Raw genomic sequence first — 12783 nt, forward strand, 5'->3', positions numbered from 1 at the left:
TATAGGAACCAAGCAGATATTTGGCTGGTCATCAATTAATAATGTTCTGGCATTGCAGAAAAATATCTATTAAGCATTTTAATAAACAATGGTGCAAAATACCTATGTTGCAGTGCTGAGTATAATTTTTTTCTCATAATGACTTTATTAAATATTATTATATGCTGGGATAGTTAAAAAAAAGGTTCTATGCGAGACCAGAAGCTTAAATTGTTTCAACCATTTTTATTATTTTTGATTAGAAGTAGAAATCATAGATATCAGAGAAATGTTAACATTTTGGACATCTTACCACAGTGAACTGTAATGTTAGTAATCTTAACACAGCAATCATAGAAAAAACTGCAAGCGGAGGCAAAACAAATGAACATGATTTTACACACTATTTTTCCTTAAACAATGTTTTGCCATTTTTAATCAAAACATGCAAGTGATATGCTTTAAAAAAAGGCACCAACAGAAAAGTGAAATATTTTCCACAGGGTATTTCACATGTTAAAATTACAAAATCTGGTCTAAAAGTCAAATTTTAAAGGCACGTATTGATATATTACTGAAAAGTCAAAGTATGTGGTGTTAGTAGCAAGGTGGAAAAGTACTAACACTTTACTGTATTCCAGTTTTCAGTTTTGAGGGATACTAAAAATCCTGTACAAGCAGTCAGTTATGTTAGGATTTTAGTTCCCCTTCAGATCTGCTCAGGAAAGTAAATTCACAATTTTAAAATATAGTTAATTGATGCAGGTACTAACCATCTGTTTTATTTATTCATCCTAGGTCAGATTGAATATAACTAATGCCATTGGTTACATGATCACATTGTCTAGTATTAACATAGTAAAGAAAAATATATTGTGATCATTAAGTTATCTTATATACTTAATCTATAACATTCTAAATTGATGGTTAGAATCTAACTTTTCAGTATACTATTACACATATCTATGGCTCCACGATGAACAGTTATATGTAGAAAGTATTCAGTTCCAATCTATTTATTGTCACAAGATCTGGTACTATAGGTCAGCTCTCAGAATGAGATGAGTGTTTGGTAAAACATTTTATTCAAAAGTACAAATTTAACAGGTCTCTCTAAATCCTTCTTTGTGTTAGTGACAGTGGAAAGTTTGTGTCACAACTTCCAGAAGCATGGGTCACCCACTGTTGGAGGCAGCTTTAATGTATTGTAAACCAATGAAATTAGTTAATGAGTCCATCAACTTGGGGACCCAGAAAAATGGCACAAACATCCTCTGACATTAATGCATAAACATTTTGGCAGAATGCAATGAAGTAACTGAGGTGAACCCTTCACAAGTTTCCTGAAGCTGCCAGCACTTTGGATAAATGAAGATTTAAGTTAAAGTTTATTGTGTAAGTGAGACTGTAAACACAGCAGGCAGATTCCCTGCAATTGTCAATGTTACAGAACGGCAGATATGTTCAAATAATATTTGCAGTTAAGTTGTTGAAAAGGCATAGTTAATGTAAGACTGTTGGGGACAAAGTTATTTGAAATCTAGTTAACGCATGTGCACAATATGATGTCACGTAATAATGTGTAGAATGTATCTAGTTGACTATTGTGAATTCCTCATTAAGCCATTTCATTTCCAATTGTCAGCCAGCCAGTATTTCATTCACTTCCATCTCTTGCACCTTTTTCTTCATGACATTTGAAACCTTTTTACAGAATCGAGTCACTTGAATGAGAGTGCAGCCAATGGTTTTGTGTTCGCAGAATTTCTTGGATCTTAATGTAATTCTCTTACATCCATGAATAACGGACTCATTAACTCAAACATTTAAAAAAACAGTACTTAAAACCTTTGAATCATTATAGCAGGGAGGAGGCCATTCAGCCTATCCTATCCGTATAATTAAGAGAATTGCATCTCTCTACTGTTTATGTTTCCACACAATCCGTGAATTTGCTATTTGGTGATACGACTACCAAGAGACAATTTCGACACTTCACCGCAGGAATGGGGACAACGATGGGAATGCTGTACTTGAGGGGCGAGGGGGTGAAGGTGAAACTATAACATTACATTTTAAGCCATAAAATGCTTTTTTAATGCTTATATTGATTGTAAGAAGTAACGTTTTTCTTTACAATGTCTATTTGGCAATTTCAATACACTCATCCTCATTACCGCGGATACGGGAACGGACTCCTCACAGATAACAAAACGTGGCTTACCACCCCAATGCACCTTTCCTATGTACAGATACTATGAAGGACTGTGAGATCAGATCGGAAGAGTTAAGGAGGAAAAATAAATTGATGAGGTTTGAGACCGCCCTTTCAAAATGTGTGGATCTGTGGGAAGCATATCATTGGATAACCACGATGAAATGTTGTTGATTTGACTTCCAAGTACAACAGGGAAGCAGTTATTTGACCGAATGCATTGAACGGATATCTGATTAACTTATGTTTATCTAATGCACCGAATGCACCTAATGTGATTTGACAAGCCATTATTCCAACTGGAAATGCTGTATATTCATAAATTTCAGGTATCTCGGTGATGGGGAAACAGAATATTTCATGAACTTACATCTAGTGACTGTATTGAATCAGTGCTCAATGTAGAAATTCATCCTGCACATTACCCTAATTAATTATATCCTGCCTTTTATTACCCACCAGCAACCATTAATTGCATGTTATCTTTGGCTCAACTTGATCTTAAACTGCAAGATTCACCAAATATCACTGAAAAGTCAATTCTCACGCCACTTTTATAAACCAGGTCACAGAATACAAGGACAGTCTTGGCATTTTTTTTGTGTGAGTTCAACTGTTAATTTAATTTTGTAATTAGAAGACTTATCTTCAGTTCTGTAAGCCAAATGTATAGTACCTGGCATGGGGTCATAATTTAGAGAATCGGACAGTGACACCTTCATTTCTTTCCATCGTGCATTAGAGTTCTGTGTCTGCTTCATCTGTTTTTTTTCTCTGGTGACCATTTCCTGTTGGCTCTCCTGCCGCAGCTTTTTGGTTCTCCCCATTCTCCTGCGCCTCTCCATTCAGTTTTGGCTTCTCATGCGCATCTGATTGGTCCTCTGGAGCAACAGAAAACATTGTGCTATCATGATCCTGTGCATCGGGCTCCTCATCCTTAAAAGAGAAAGGAGAAGCTGAATTTGTTGCAGCGCGCAAAGCTGCCAAGCCCAGGATCTACATTAACCCTGGCTCAAAATTGCTGACACTGAGCCATTGGACTTTAGTGACCTGTATCTGGATTAGTGGTGCTGGAAGAGCACAGCAGTTCAGGCAGCATCCAAGGAGCTGCGAAATCGACATTTCGGGCAAAAGCCCTTCATCAGGATTTCGCTGCTCCTCGGATGCTGCCTGAACTGCTGTGCTCTTCCAGCACCACTAAACCAGAATCTGGTTTCCAGCATCTGCAGTCGTTGCTTTTATCTCTTTAGTGACCTGCAACCTTATAAAGGGAATTTAATGTGTTTGCTTGGACTGCTATACTTTGAAGGACTCTTGCCTTTTGCCAAGGCAAGAATGTAGAAGCAGAATGTTGGAGGAAATGTTGCCTCTCGCTCTCTAACCAATCATACAACTTCATTTTAGACCTTACTGGCTAATGACCTCTTAAAAATAAATATCTGGCAATTTTCTAAAAGTCCCCAATTTACTTTACACAAATTTACGGGTATCAATGTCAAAACTGCACATTCCAGTTAATGAACCCTTATAGCGAATGTTAATTGATTGTCGTTGTCTGTGATCTACAAATTCAGTGGAAGCCGCCAGAGGGCTCTCACTCCCTGTTCAGGCGACCGACCCTTAGTCTTGAAGTAGTGTAGCAATAAGACTGGTGCGCACAATTTAATGTTGAAAGAAATCATCTCTACACTGGGACTGCTAGAATAGAGACAGGATGTGAATATGACAAACTAATCAACGATTCTCTCTGCTTCATTAGTTTGACAGTTTAAAGACTCAGGCTGAAAAATGTGTTGCTGGAAAAGCGCAGCAGGTCAGGCAGCATCCAAGGAGCAGGAGAGTCAGGCAGAAGGGCCCGAAACGTCGATTCTCCTGCTCCCTGGATGCTGCCTGACCTCCTGCGCTTTTCCAGCAACACATTTTTCAGCTCTGATCTCCAGCATCTGCAGTCCTCACTTTCTCCTAGTTTAAAGACTAATCCAAGTCTCTCACATTCTTAATAAAAACCGAAAGAACTGAGGATGCTGGAAATCAGAAACAAAAACAGCTCTGAGGAAGGGTCCCTGCACCTGAAAGGTAGCTCTGATTTCTCTCCACAGATGGCGCCAGACCTACTGAACTTTTCCATCAGTTTCTGGTTTTCTTTCACCCACTTTGTCGTTTGGTTTCCTAACGGATTCCAGACTAACAGTTAATAGATTAGATTAGATTACTTACAGTGTGGAAACAGGCCCTTCGGCCCAACAAGTCCACACCGACCCACCGAAGCGTAACCCACCCATACCCCTACATTTACCCCTACCTAACACTACGGACAATTTAGCATGGCCAATTCACCTGACCCGCACATCTTTGGACTGTGGGAAGAAACCGGAGCACCCGGAGGAAACCCACGCAGACACAGGGAGAACGTGCAAACTCCACACAGTCAGTTGCCTGAGGTGGGAATTGAACCCGGGTCTCTGGCGCTGTGAGGCAGCAGTGCTAACCACTGTGCCACCGTGCCGCCCAACAATCGAGGAATCTTAATGGAGTCTGGTCAGAAAAAAAAGTTACTTAACAAAAGATGATGATGATTTTGGTTTGGCTAATCTAGTTGAGAGTGTAGTGCTGGAAAAGCACAGCAAGTCAGGCAGCATCCCTTGAGCTGGACAAGCGACATTTTGACATCCTGATGAAGAGCTTATACCCGAAATGTTGATTCTCCTGTGATGCACCTGCAGTCTTCACTTTCTCCTAGGTTACTAATAGTGCTGTAACACCATCAGCGATGGCGTTATTAGTAATTATATTGTTTAGCAAAGTGAATCAATGGGTTTAGCAGTCTCATTTGACTTTCTGACATCCAGGAATGATAATGACCAATGCAGTGCCCTGCTTAGGACATAAATAGGAATTGCTAGACAAGGCAGCATCCGTGGAGAGAAATCGGAGTTAATGTTTCAGGTTGAGTGGCCCTTTCTCAGAACTGATGGTAGCTAAGAAAAAGGTTGCTTTTTTATTCTGAAGATAGGGTGGGGGAGGGGGGAGGAGTAAATGATAGTTGGAGATCGAGCCCAAAGAGAGAAAAGAACAGTTTGACAGACAAAGGAGTAGATCATTATCAGTGTAAGATAATAGGTTTAGATCAGAGTGGTGCTGGAAAAGCACAGCAGGTCAGGCAGCATCCGAGGAGCAGGAAAATCAACATTTCGGGCAAAAGCCCTTCATCAGGAATAGAGGCAGGAAGTCTCCAGGGTGGAGAGATAAAACTTTTGTCTAGTGTAAGATAATGAACAGCTCCTAATGGGGACAATTAGTGGCTAACAATGGGCTGCGTGTAATAGCAGACCATGTGATAACAAGGCCTGGTGTGTGGGGGTTAGGGTAGGGACATGGGAGAAGGTGCCTCAAGCCCTAAAAGTGTTGAACTTGACATTGAGTACAGAAGTCTGTAGAGTTGCCAAGCAGAAGATGAGGTGTTATTCTTTCTGCTCGCGCTGAGCTTTGCTGGAGCACTGCAGCAAGCCTGAGGCAAAGATATTGGGCAGGAAAAAGGTGGTGTGTTGAAGTGGCAGCTCAGAGACTTTATTGTGGACAGAACAGAGGTGTTTGTGAAATGGTCAGCCAGTCTTTGTTTTGTTTCTTCAATGTAGAGGAGACCACATTGTGAGCAGTGAATGCAGTAGACTAGATTGAGTGAAATGCATGTAAAGTACTGCTTCATCTGGAAGGTTTGTTTGGGCCCTTGGATACAATGAGACACCTATTCCCCCCAATCCCCCCCTCCCCCCTCCTCCCTTGCCAGCTTTCTGCAAGGACCGTTCCCTCTGTGACACCCTGGCCCTCTCTTCCTTCACTCCCATTCATCCCCACAGTCCCATGCCATTTCCTTGGCAACTGCAGAAGGGTAATACCTGCCTGTTTACCTCCTCCCTCCTCAGTATCCAGGAAACTATTGGAAGCAAATCTGACAGAATAAATCTGCATTTGGAGAGGTGGAGATTTATCAAGGATAATCAGCATGATTTTGACGAAAAAGGTTGACCAACTTGATTGAATTTTTTATAGAGGTGACTAGGTGTGTAGGAGAGGACATTTCTCTGAAAATTTCCTGTACCAATCCCGCTATCTCTCAATGACAGTTTGGGGGTCTATAATACACTTAAAAAATGTGATTTTTTTGTATTTTATTGTGTACCCTTACAACCTCACTCTTGAAGAACCTTCTAAGATGTCATTCTTCCTATTGCAATAATTGACTCCTTGATCAATATTGCAACATCATTTCTTCTTTTACACTCTAACCCTGTCTTGCCTGAAGAATCTACATCCTGGAACATGACCTTCCAGTCCTGATGCTTCCTCAACCATATTTCCATGAAGCAATGATTTCGTAATGCCATGAGTTATTCAACGTCCTCAACCTGTTTGCCATACTCACTGGACTCCTTACATTAAAATGAATGCATCTGAAATTTGCCACACTCCCTTGTATTCTCTTACTGTATTGGCTTTGCTTCCCAGATTGGCTTGGTTTTTCTTCTGTACCTGTCTTAGTATCACCTGCTTTTGTACTGTCACTCCATGTCCCATTCCCCTGGCAAATTAGTTTAAACCCACACTAACAGATTCCTGAAGAAGGGCTCATGCCCAAAACGTTGATTCTCCTGTTCCTTGGATGCTGCCTGATCTGCTGCGTTTTTCCAGCAACACATTTTCAGCTCTGATCTCCAGCATCTGCCGTCCTCACTTTCTCCTCGAAGATTTACCAAGCAAAGCAATCTATGATTTACTTTTGTAGACTAAAATTGCATCTGCAATTAGTAAGACACAAATAAAACAAATATTGCCTTCTCTGCCTGTCTATAAAATCTCCATTTTGTGGCTCACGTAATGTGCAATAAATAATTCAAGTCTCAAATTGTTTTGAGCTAAAGTTGTTGATTCATTGAAGGGAGTGCCTGATGCCATCATTAGTAGATATCTTGTCGATCGTCTTTTAAAGGGAAAATTTGCTTTTGTACCAATTTCTCGTCTCACATTTTAACAAGTTTGCAGCTAGCTGGCGCTTAACAATTGATTTTGTTTAACAGCTCTGCTCATATTGATAGGTTTACATGCAACTAACACAAGCCCTAAAAAACCATAATATAAAACAAAGCTTTGAGTGAGGTTGACACTCAGCAGATGAATCTCCCCTGGGTACACTGACAAGTTAGGAAATTATGAACTATTCACAAATTGTTGTCTGCCCACACATGCCACACACAATTTTCTGTGCACATATACACTCTTATCAAAAGCAAGACACCCTGACATCAACAGATATGTTCTCTTATAATGATTCCAATTTTATTTTTACAGAATGTCAGTAATAGTCTGTAGTTTAGACAATTACCAGTCTCTTGCTCTGTGGGCTCCAAGTCTGTTTGTTCATCCGATAGTATACAATTAGGATTATTGCGGCAAGAAGCAATCCACAGACAAGTAATATGATCAACACCTTCGGGGTGCCAGTTTTCGAATGTTCCTCAACAGACTGGAAAGAAAGAAATATCATTTGTGTGTGAAACAACTTGCATGAATTTTCTACAAAGAGTAGCAATGAGCTATCAAAAATTTTCAATTACTAAGTACTAATGGTGGCATTAAGAGACTTTATACATCTATGTCGCAGTAAGTGCCTTTGATATTTAATGCCATAAATGTATCCAAGCACTGTCAAATTTATGACTGTTATTAAAGAAAGACCAAAGGGCTGAATTTGACCAGCCTTCTGGAGACAGTTTGGGAGGTGAGGCAGTTGGTAAAATGGGATTGGGAATAAGGATGGTAACCTGGTATGATCCTGTTGCCAAAGAATATTTCCAAAGACAGGAACGGTAGCACCTCAGCCACATGCCGACCAGAGATAAGATTCATATAATCCAAGTAACTGTCCTTTTGATGTCTATTTAATGATTTCACTGGACATTGCAATACGTCACCCATGGGGTGATATGCTTGCCAGCTGGAATGGAAAATCCACAGTGTCCATACCCTCTGAAGGGGAAGGGTGGATGAGGGTGTGGGGAATTTCCTTTCAGGAGTGGTGTCTTAACAACAGCAATCACTATCATGGCTCTGATGCTGCCTTTGGAATGTTCAACCTCTAATCACGAGAAGCCACCTGTGTAGTCCTCAGAAGCCTCAGGTTTTGTCCTGCCATCAAGACACACGGTTGGGCAGTGAAGTTTCAATTCATCAGTGAAGCAAGTGGAAATGGGTAGATACATTGCTACAACAGCAACATTATATATTTAAGTAGTGCCTCTAGCAAGGTGCTTCTCGACAGCTATATGCAACAAAATTGGACTCCAAGCCACATTAGAGCAGAAGGCCAAGCATTGCTCTAAATGACAGGTTTTAAGGAGCATCTTATAAGTTAGGTTGAGATATTTTGGGAGGAAATTCCGATGCTTTGAGCTAAGACAGCTCAAAACATGGCTGCCAATAGTGCAGCAATACAAACTGGAGCTTTTCAAGATGGGAGAATTAAATGAAGAAAGGTATCTTGAAGGTATTTGTGGGGCTCGAGGAAATTACAGAGAAAGGAAGAGTTGAGGCCATGGATGTGTTTGAAAACAAAATAAAGGAATTTAAAATTGGCTCCTGCTGAGGCAACGTTTCACTGTGGTTTAGCAAGCGCAATGATGGGTGAATGGGACTTGTGAAAGGAAGGATGTGGGCAGCAGAATATTTGGTCAGCTCAGGTCAGAGTAGAATGCAGGATGTTGGCACGAAATGCTTTGAAATAGTCAACTCTACAAGTGAGGTAAGGATGGATTATTCAATACCTTAAAAGATGCAGACAGAATGCTGATGATGGAATAGATGGAAAAAGCATGCTGAGAAAGCATTTTTGGTTGCTTTTAGGCACTTAGTTTTATCCAAAGTGAGGTGGTCTGTTAAATTCAAAACTACATTTGACACAACAAAATCCATGTTTCAGACTTTAACTGCTGAATTTGAACATACTTAAATAACCAATAGATTACCCCATAGACTTCGGTGGTTCAAAAGCTAGTTCAGCACCATCTGCTAATGCCAGTTAGGAGTGGGCAACAACGCTCACATCTACTACAAGAAAAAAATACCTTTCACAGTTTTAGGGAGTGTTGCTGAACAAAGAGACCTTGGAGTGCAGGTTCGTGGCTCCTTGAAAGTGGAGTCGCAGGTAAATAGGATAGCGAAGAAAGTGTTTGGTATGCTTTCTTTATTAGTCAGAGTATTAAGTACAGGAGTTGGGAGGTCATGTTGCGGCTGTACAGGACATTGGTTAGGCCACTATTGGACTATTGCGTGCAATTCTGGTCTCCTTCCTATCGTAAAGATGTTGTGAAACTTGAAAGGGTTCAAAAAAGATTTACAAGGATGTGCCAGGGTTGGAGGATTTGAGTTATAAGGAGAGGCTGAACAGGCTGGAGTTGTTTTCCCTGGAGTGTCGGAGGCTGAAAGGTGACCTTATAGAGGTTTACAAAATTATGAGGGGCATGGATAGTATAAATAGACAAGGTCTTTTCCCTTGGGTGGGGGAATCCAGAATTAGATGACATAGGTTTTCAGTGAGATGGGAAAGATATAGAAGAGACCTAAGGGGCAACTTTTTCACACAGAGGGTAGTATGTGTATGGAATGAACTGCCAGAGGAAATGGTGGAGGCTGGTACAATTGCAACATTTAAAAGGCATTTAGATAGGTATCTGAATAGGAAGGGTTTGGAGGGATATGGGCCAGGTGCTGGCAGGTGGGACTAGATTGGGTTGGGATATCTGGTCGACATGGACGGGTTGGACTGAAGGGTCTGTTTCCATGCTGTACATCTCTATGACTCAATGACTCTCGTGCCATGTTTCCCTACATTCAAATAGTGGCAGTACTTTTGAATTGTAGTCAACATATAAACATAGGAAAACACTGAAGATAATTTGTGAACAACATGTTTTGACAAGCTGCAGTGAGATCCATAATCAGAAAACTATTCTATTGATGTTTGCTGGTAGATAAATATTAAATATTACCCTAGGAAACCTTGCTTTTCTTTCAACAGTTACAAGTTATTTTTATGCCATCCTAAGAGAGTAAACAGGATGTCAATGTCACATTTTATTTAAAACTGAACATATCTGACAGTGCATTACTTCCTTGGTACAGCACTGATGTGTCAACCTGGATTACAAGCACAACTTTGACAGAACGGGGTTTGAAACTACAATTTTTTGACTTGGTGGTGAAAGTGGTAGGATTGAGCCAAGGCTGATACCTAATACAACAAATATTGCATGTCTATTGGCAGAAAACTAACAACATAAATGAGTGGCTCCTCAGGAACAGGATTAGAATAAGCAACAGTCATAAATACTTCAGAAAAACCCTGAGGTGCCTATCAAAATGTCTGTGGTAAATGCACATTCTTGCCAAGTATTTTCAATGAACACACAAGGGAGAGATTAGATCCATATAGTCCCAGCAGTTAGACAAGAATAAAAAATGGTTTCCTTTGCAAATTTACATTAATAGAAGGTTTATTTAAAGTACTACTCACAACCACTGCTTTAGAATTAGGATTAGAATTAGCTTCATTGTCACATGTATTCACATGACTACAGTGAAAAGTTTACAAGTTGGCACATTTGGCTTGATCTTAGGTACAAAAGTACCTAGGTACAGATTCTTAAGTACAAATTCTAAGGGAAAGTTAGAAAGATAAAGCAATAAAAAGTCCAGCATTAAAGACCTGCGAATATCACTTTGTATAGTGAGCAATTGAAGAATTTTGCTTTTTGCTGCATGGATTACTTTCAGATTATTGGGCATTCAAGGCAGTTTTAATCAGTTTCTTTTGTCTGTTCAGTTTAAATCCACTCTACAAAGACAGGATGAACATATTTAATTTTAGCTCTATGCTACCCATCAGGGTATAACCTTTTTAGAGTACAAGATAAGGGACAGAACAGTGAAGAATTTTCGATAGTCATCTATTTTTTTTTAGATTAGATTAGACTTACAGTGTGGAAACAGGCCCTTCGGCCCAACAAGTCCACACCGACCCGCCGAAGCGCAACCCACCTATACCCCTACATTTACCCCTTACCTAACACTACGGGCAATTTAGCTTGGCCAATTCACCTAACCCGCACATTGCCATCCATTCAAGAGAAGCTACACAAAGTCTGACAGGTCTCAAGAGAACCAAACACTTAGAATGAAACATCTCCTGGATATGAGAAACAGGTGAAAAACTCTGTCACTGGATCTTTTAAAACTGTATAATATGGTTGGGAAGTGGGTTGGGAAACCTGATGTTAAGAAGTGTATCTGCAAAAAAAAGGAGGAGAAACCAATTTTAAAAACTACATGATAAACTAAAGCAAGTTTCTATGAAATTGGCCTTGGATGGTAACATAGAATGGATTGCAGTAAATTTATATTTTAACAAAACATTTTTAATGAATCTGTTCAGCGATATTATGACACACCACTGGAGCAGGCATGGTTTGAAACAGGCCTCCTGGCTCAGAGATAGAGACATAACCACTGCCTCACAACAGCTTAAGAAATGAAGTTTCTGTTGGAAGTCAGCAAAATCATCCAGCATGGAGATTGAGCTCATGATTGTGGTACTACTAGTATTATGCTCTAACAGTCTAAACTCAATGCCCAGAGCACAGCTATGTAAATTGTTTTATACAATGGTTGAATATGGCAACAGCATAGTACAGGGAGCAACTTAACTCCTTGTTGAGGCAAAGTATTTCAGCTTTGGTCTCTTATTCAAAAAGTGTTTTGTTGAGTTTAAATCATAACAATGGGAAGAGGTATTGTGGTCCAGTTGGTAGCATCCCTGCCTCTCAGTCAGAAGGGTTAAATCCCAGCCCAGAATTTGATGACCAAGTACCAAGAAGGTATGCTCATAATATGGCAAAACAGGTAGATGATCAACTTTTGAATGTCCCCAACACACACCATTGGAAGCTTTTATTGCACTTCTCCCCAAACCTGATTTGCTGCAAACAAACCTTCAGGGCAAAGGCCTTTTTCAGAATAAAATGTGGAATAAATTATTTCAGTAATGTCATCACTGCATCCACTACCAACTATGATATTCCTTTTGTCAATAAGTCACTGGAATAAGTTTTGAGTAATTACAGTTTTTATAGCCAGGTAAAAGTTAGTCAGGAATCATGCAGAGAATGCGGCTGCCAAGGGAAAATTTTTGGCACCGAGAATTAATGCAAATCCGAAATTTATTTCATTTTTGGACTAAAAATGTTGAAATGTCTATGGGAAAACTGCAAGGAATAATAGCAAATCTTACCTCAAACTACTAATGGAAAATGAATTATTTCAGGGAAAATAATGAGAAGCCCAGCAAACAGGATATGAACTGAATATTTTAACCCACATAAATATTTTTACACAGTGGAAACTCTTGTCATTTAGAGTATTTCCTTTACAGATACCCAGTACTTGAAGCATGACAAACTTTGGACATGTGTGCCAAGAGGTTTTACATCTAGGTCAGGATTAATTATCTTTGTATGAGGCTGCAGAACAACAGTCAATTC

General features: G+C 39.8%; 1 protein-coding gene across 2 annotated transcripts in view; it reads right to left on the bottom strand.

Annotated features, from left to right (window-relative positions):
• Positions 1-205: 205 nt before the first annotated feature.
• cd34 (CD34 molecule) overlaps positions 206-12783 on the bottom strand; it is a 42155-nt gene continuing 29577 nt past the window's right edge. The window contains exons 4-5 of one of the 2 annotated variants that reach the window (XM_060845448.1): positions 7575-7715; positions 206-3075 (exon numbers count right to left, since the gene is read on the bottom strand). In XM_060845448.1, the coding sequence (XP_060701431.1) occupies positions 3040-3075; positions 7575-7715 (177 nt within the window). In that variant the 3' untranslated portion in view covers positions 206-3039. Of the gene's footprint in view, positions 3131-7574; positions 7716-12783 lie in introns of both variants that reach the window. The other variant, XM_060845447.1, reaches the window with a different exon arrangement.

The sequence above is a fragment of the Hemiscyllium ocellatum genome, chromosome 26 (genome assembly GCF_020745735.1).
Source record: "Hemiscyllium ocellatum isolate sHemOce1 chromosome 26, sHemOce1.pat.X.cur, whole genome shotgun sequence".
Taxonomy (NCBI): domain Eukaryota; kingdom Metazoa; phylum Chordata; class Chondrichthyes; order Orectolobiformes; family Hemiscylliidae; genus Hemiscyllium; species Hemiscyllium ocellatum.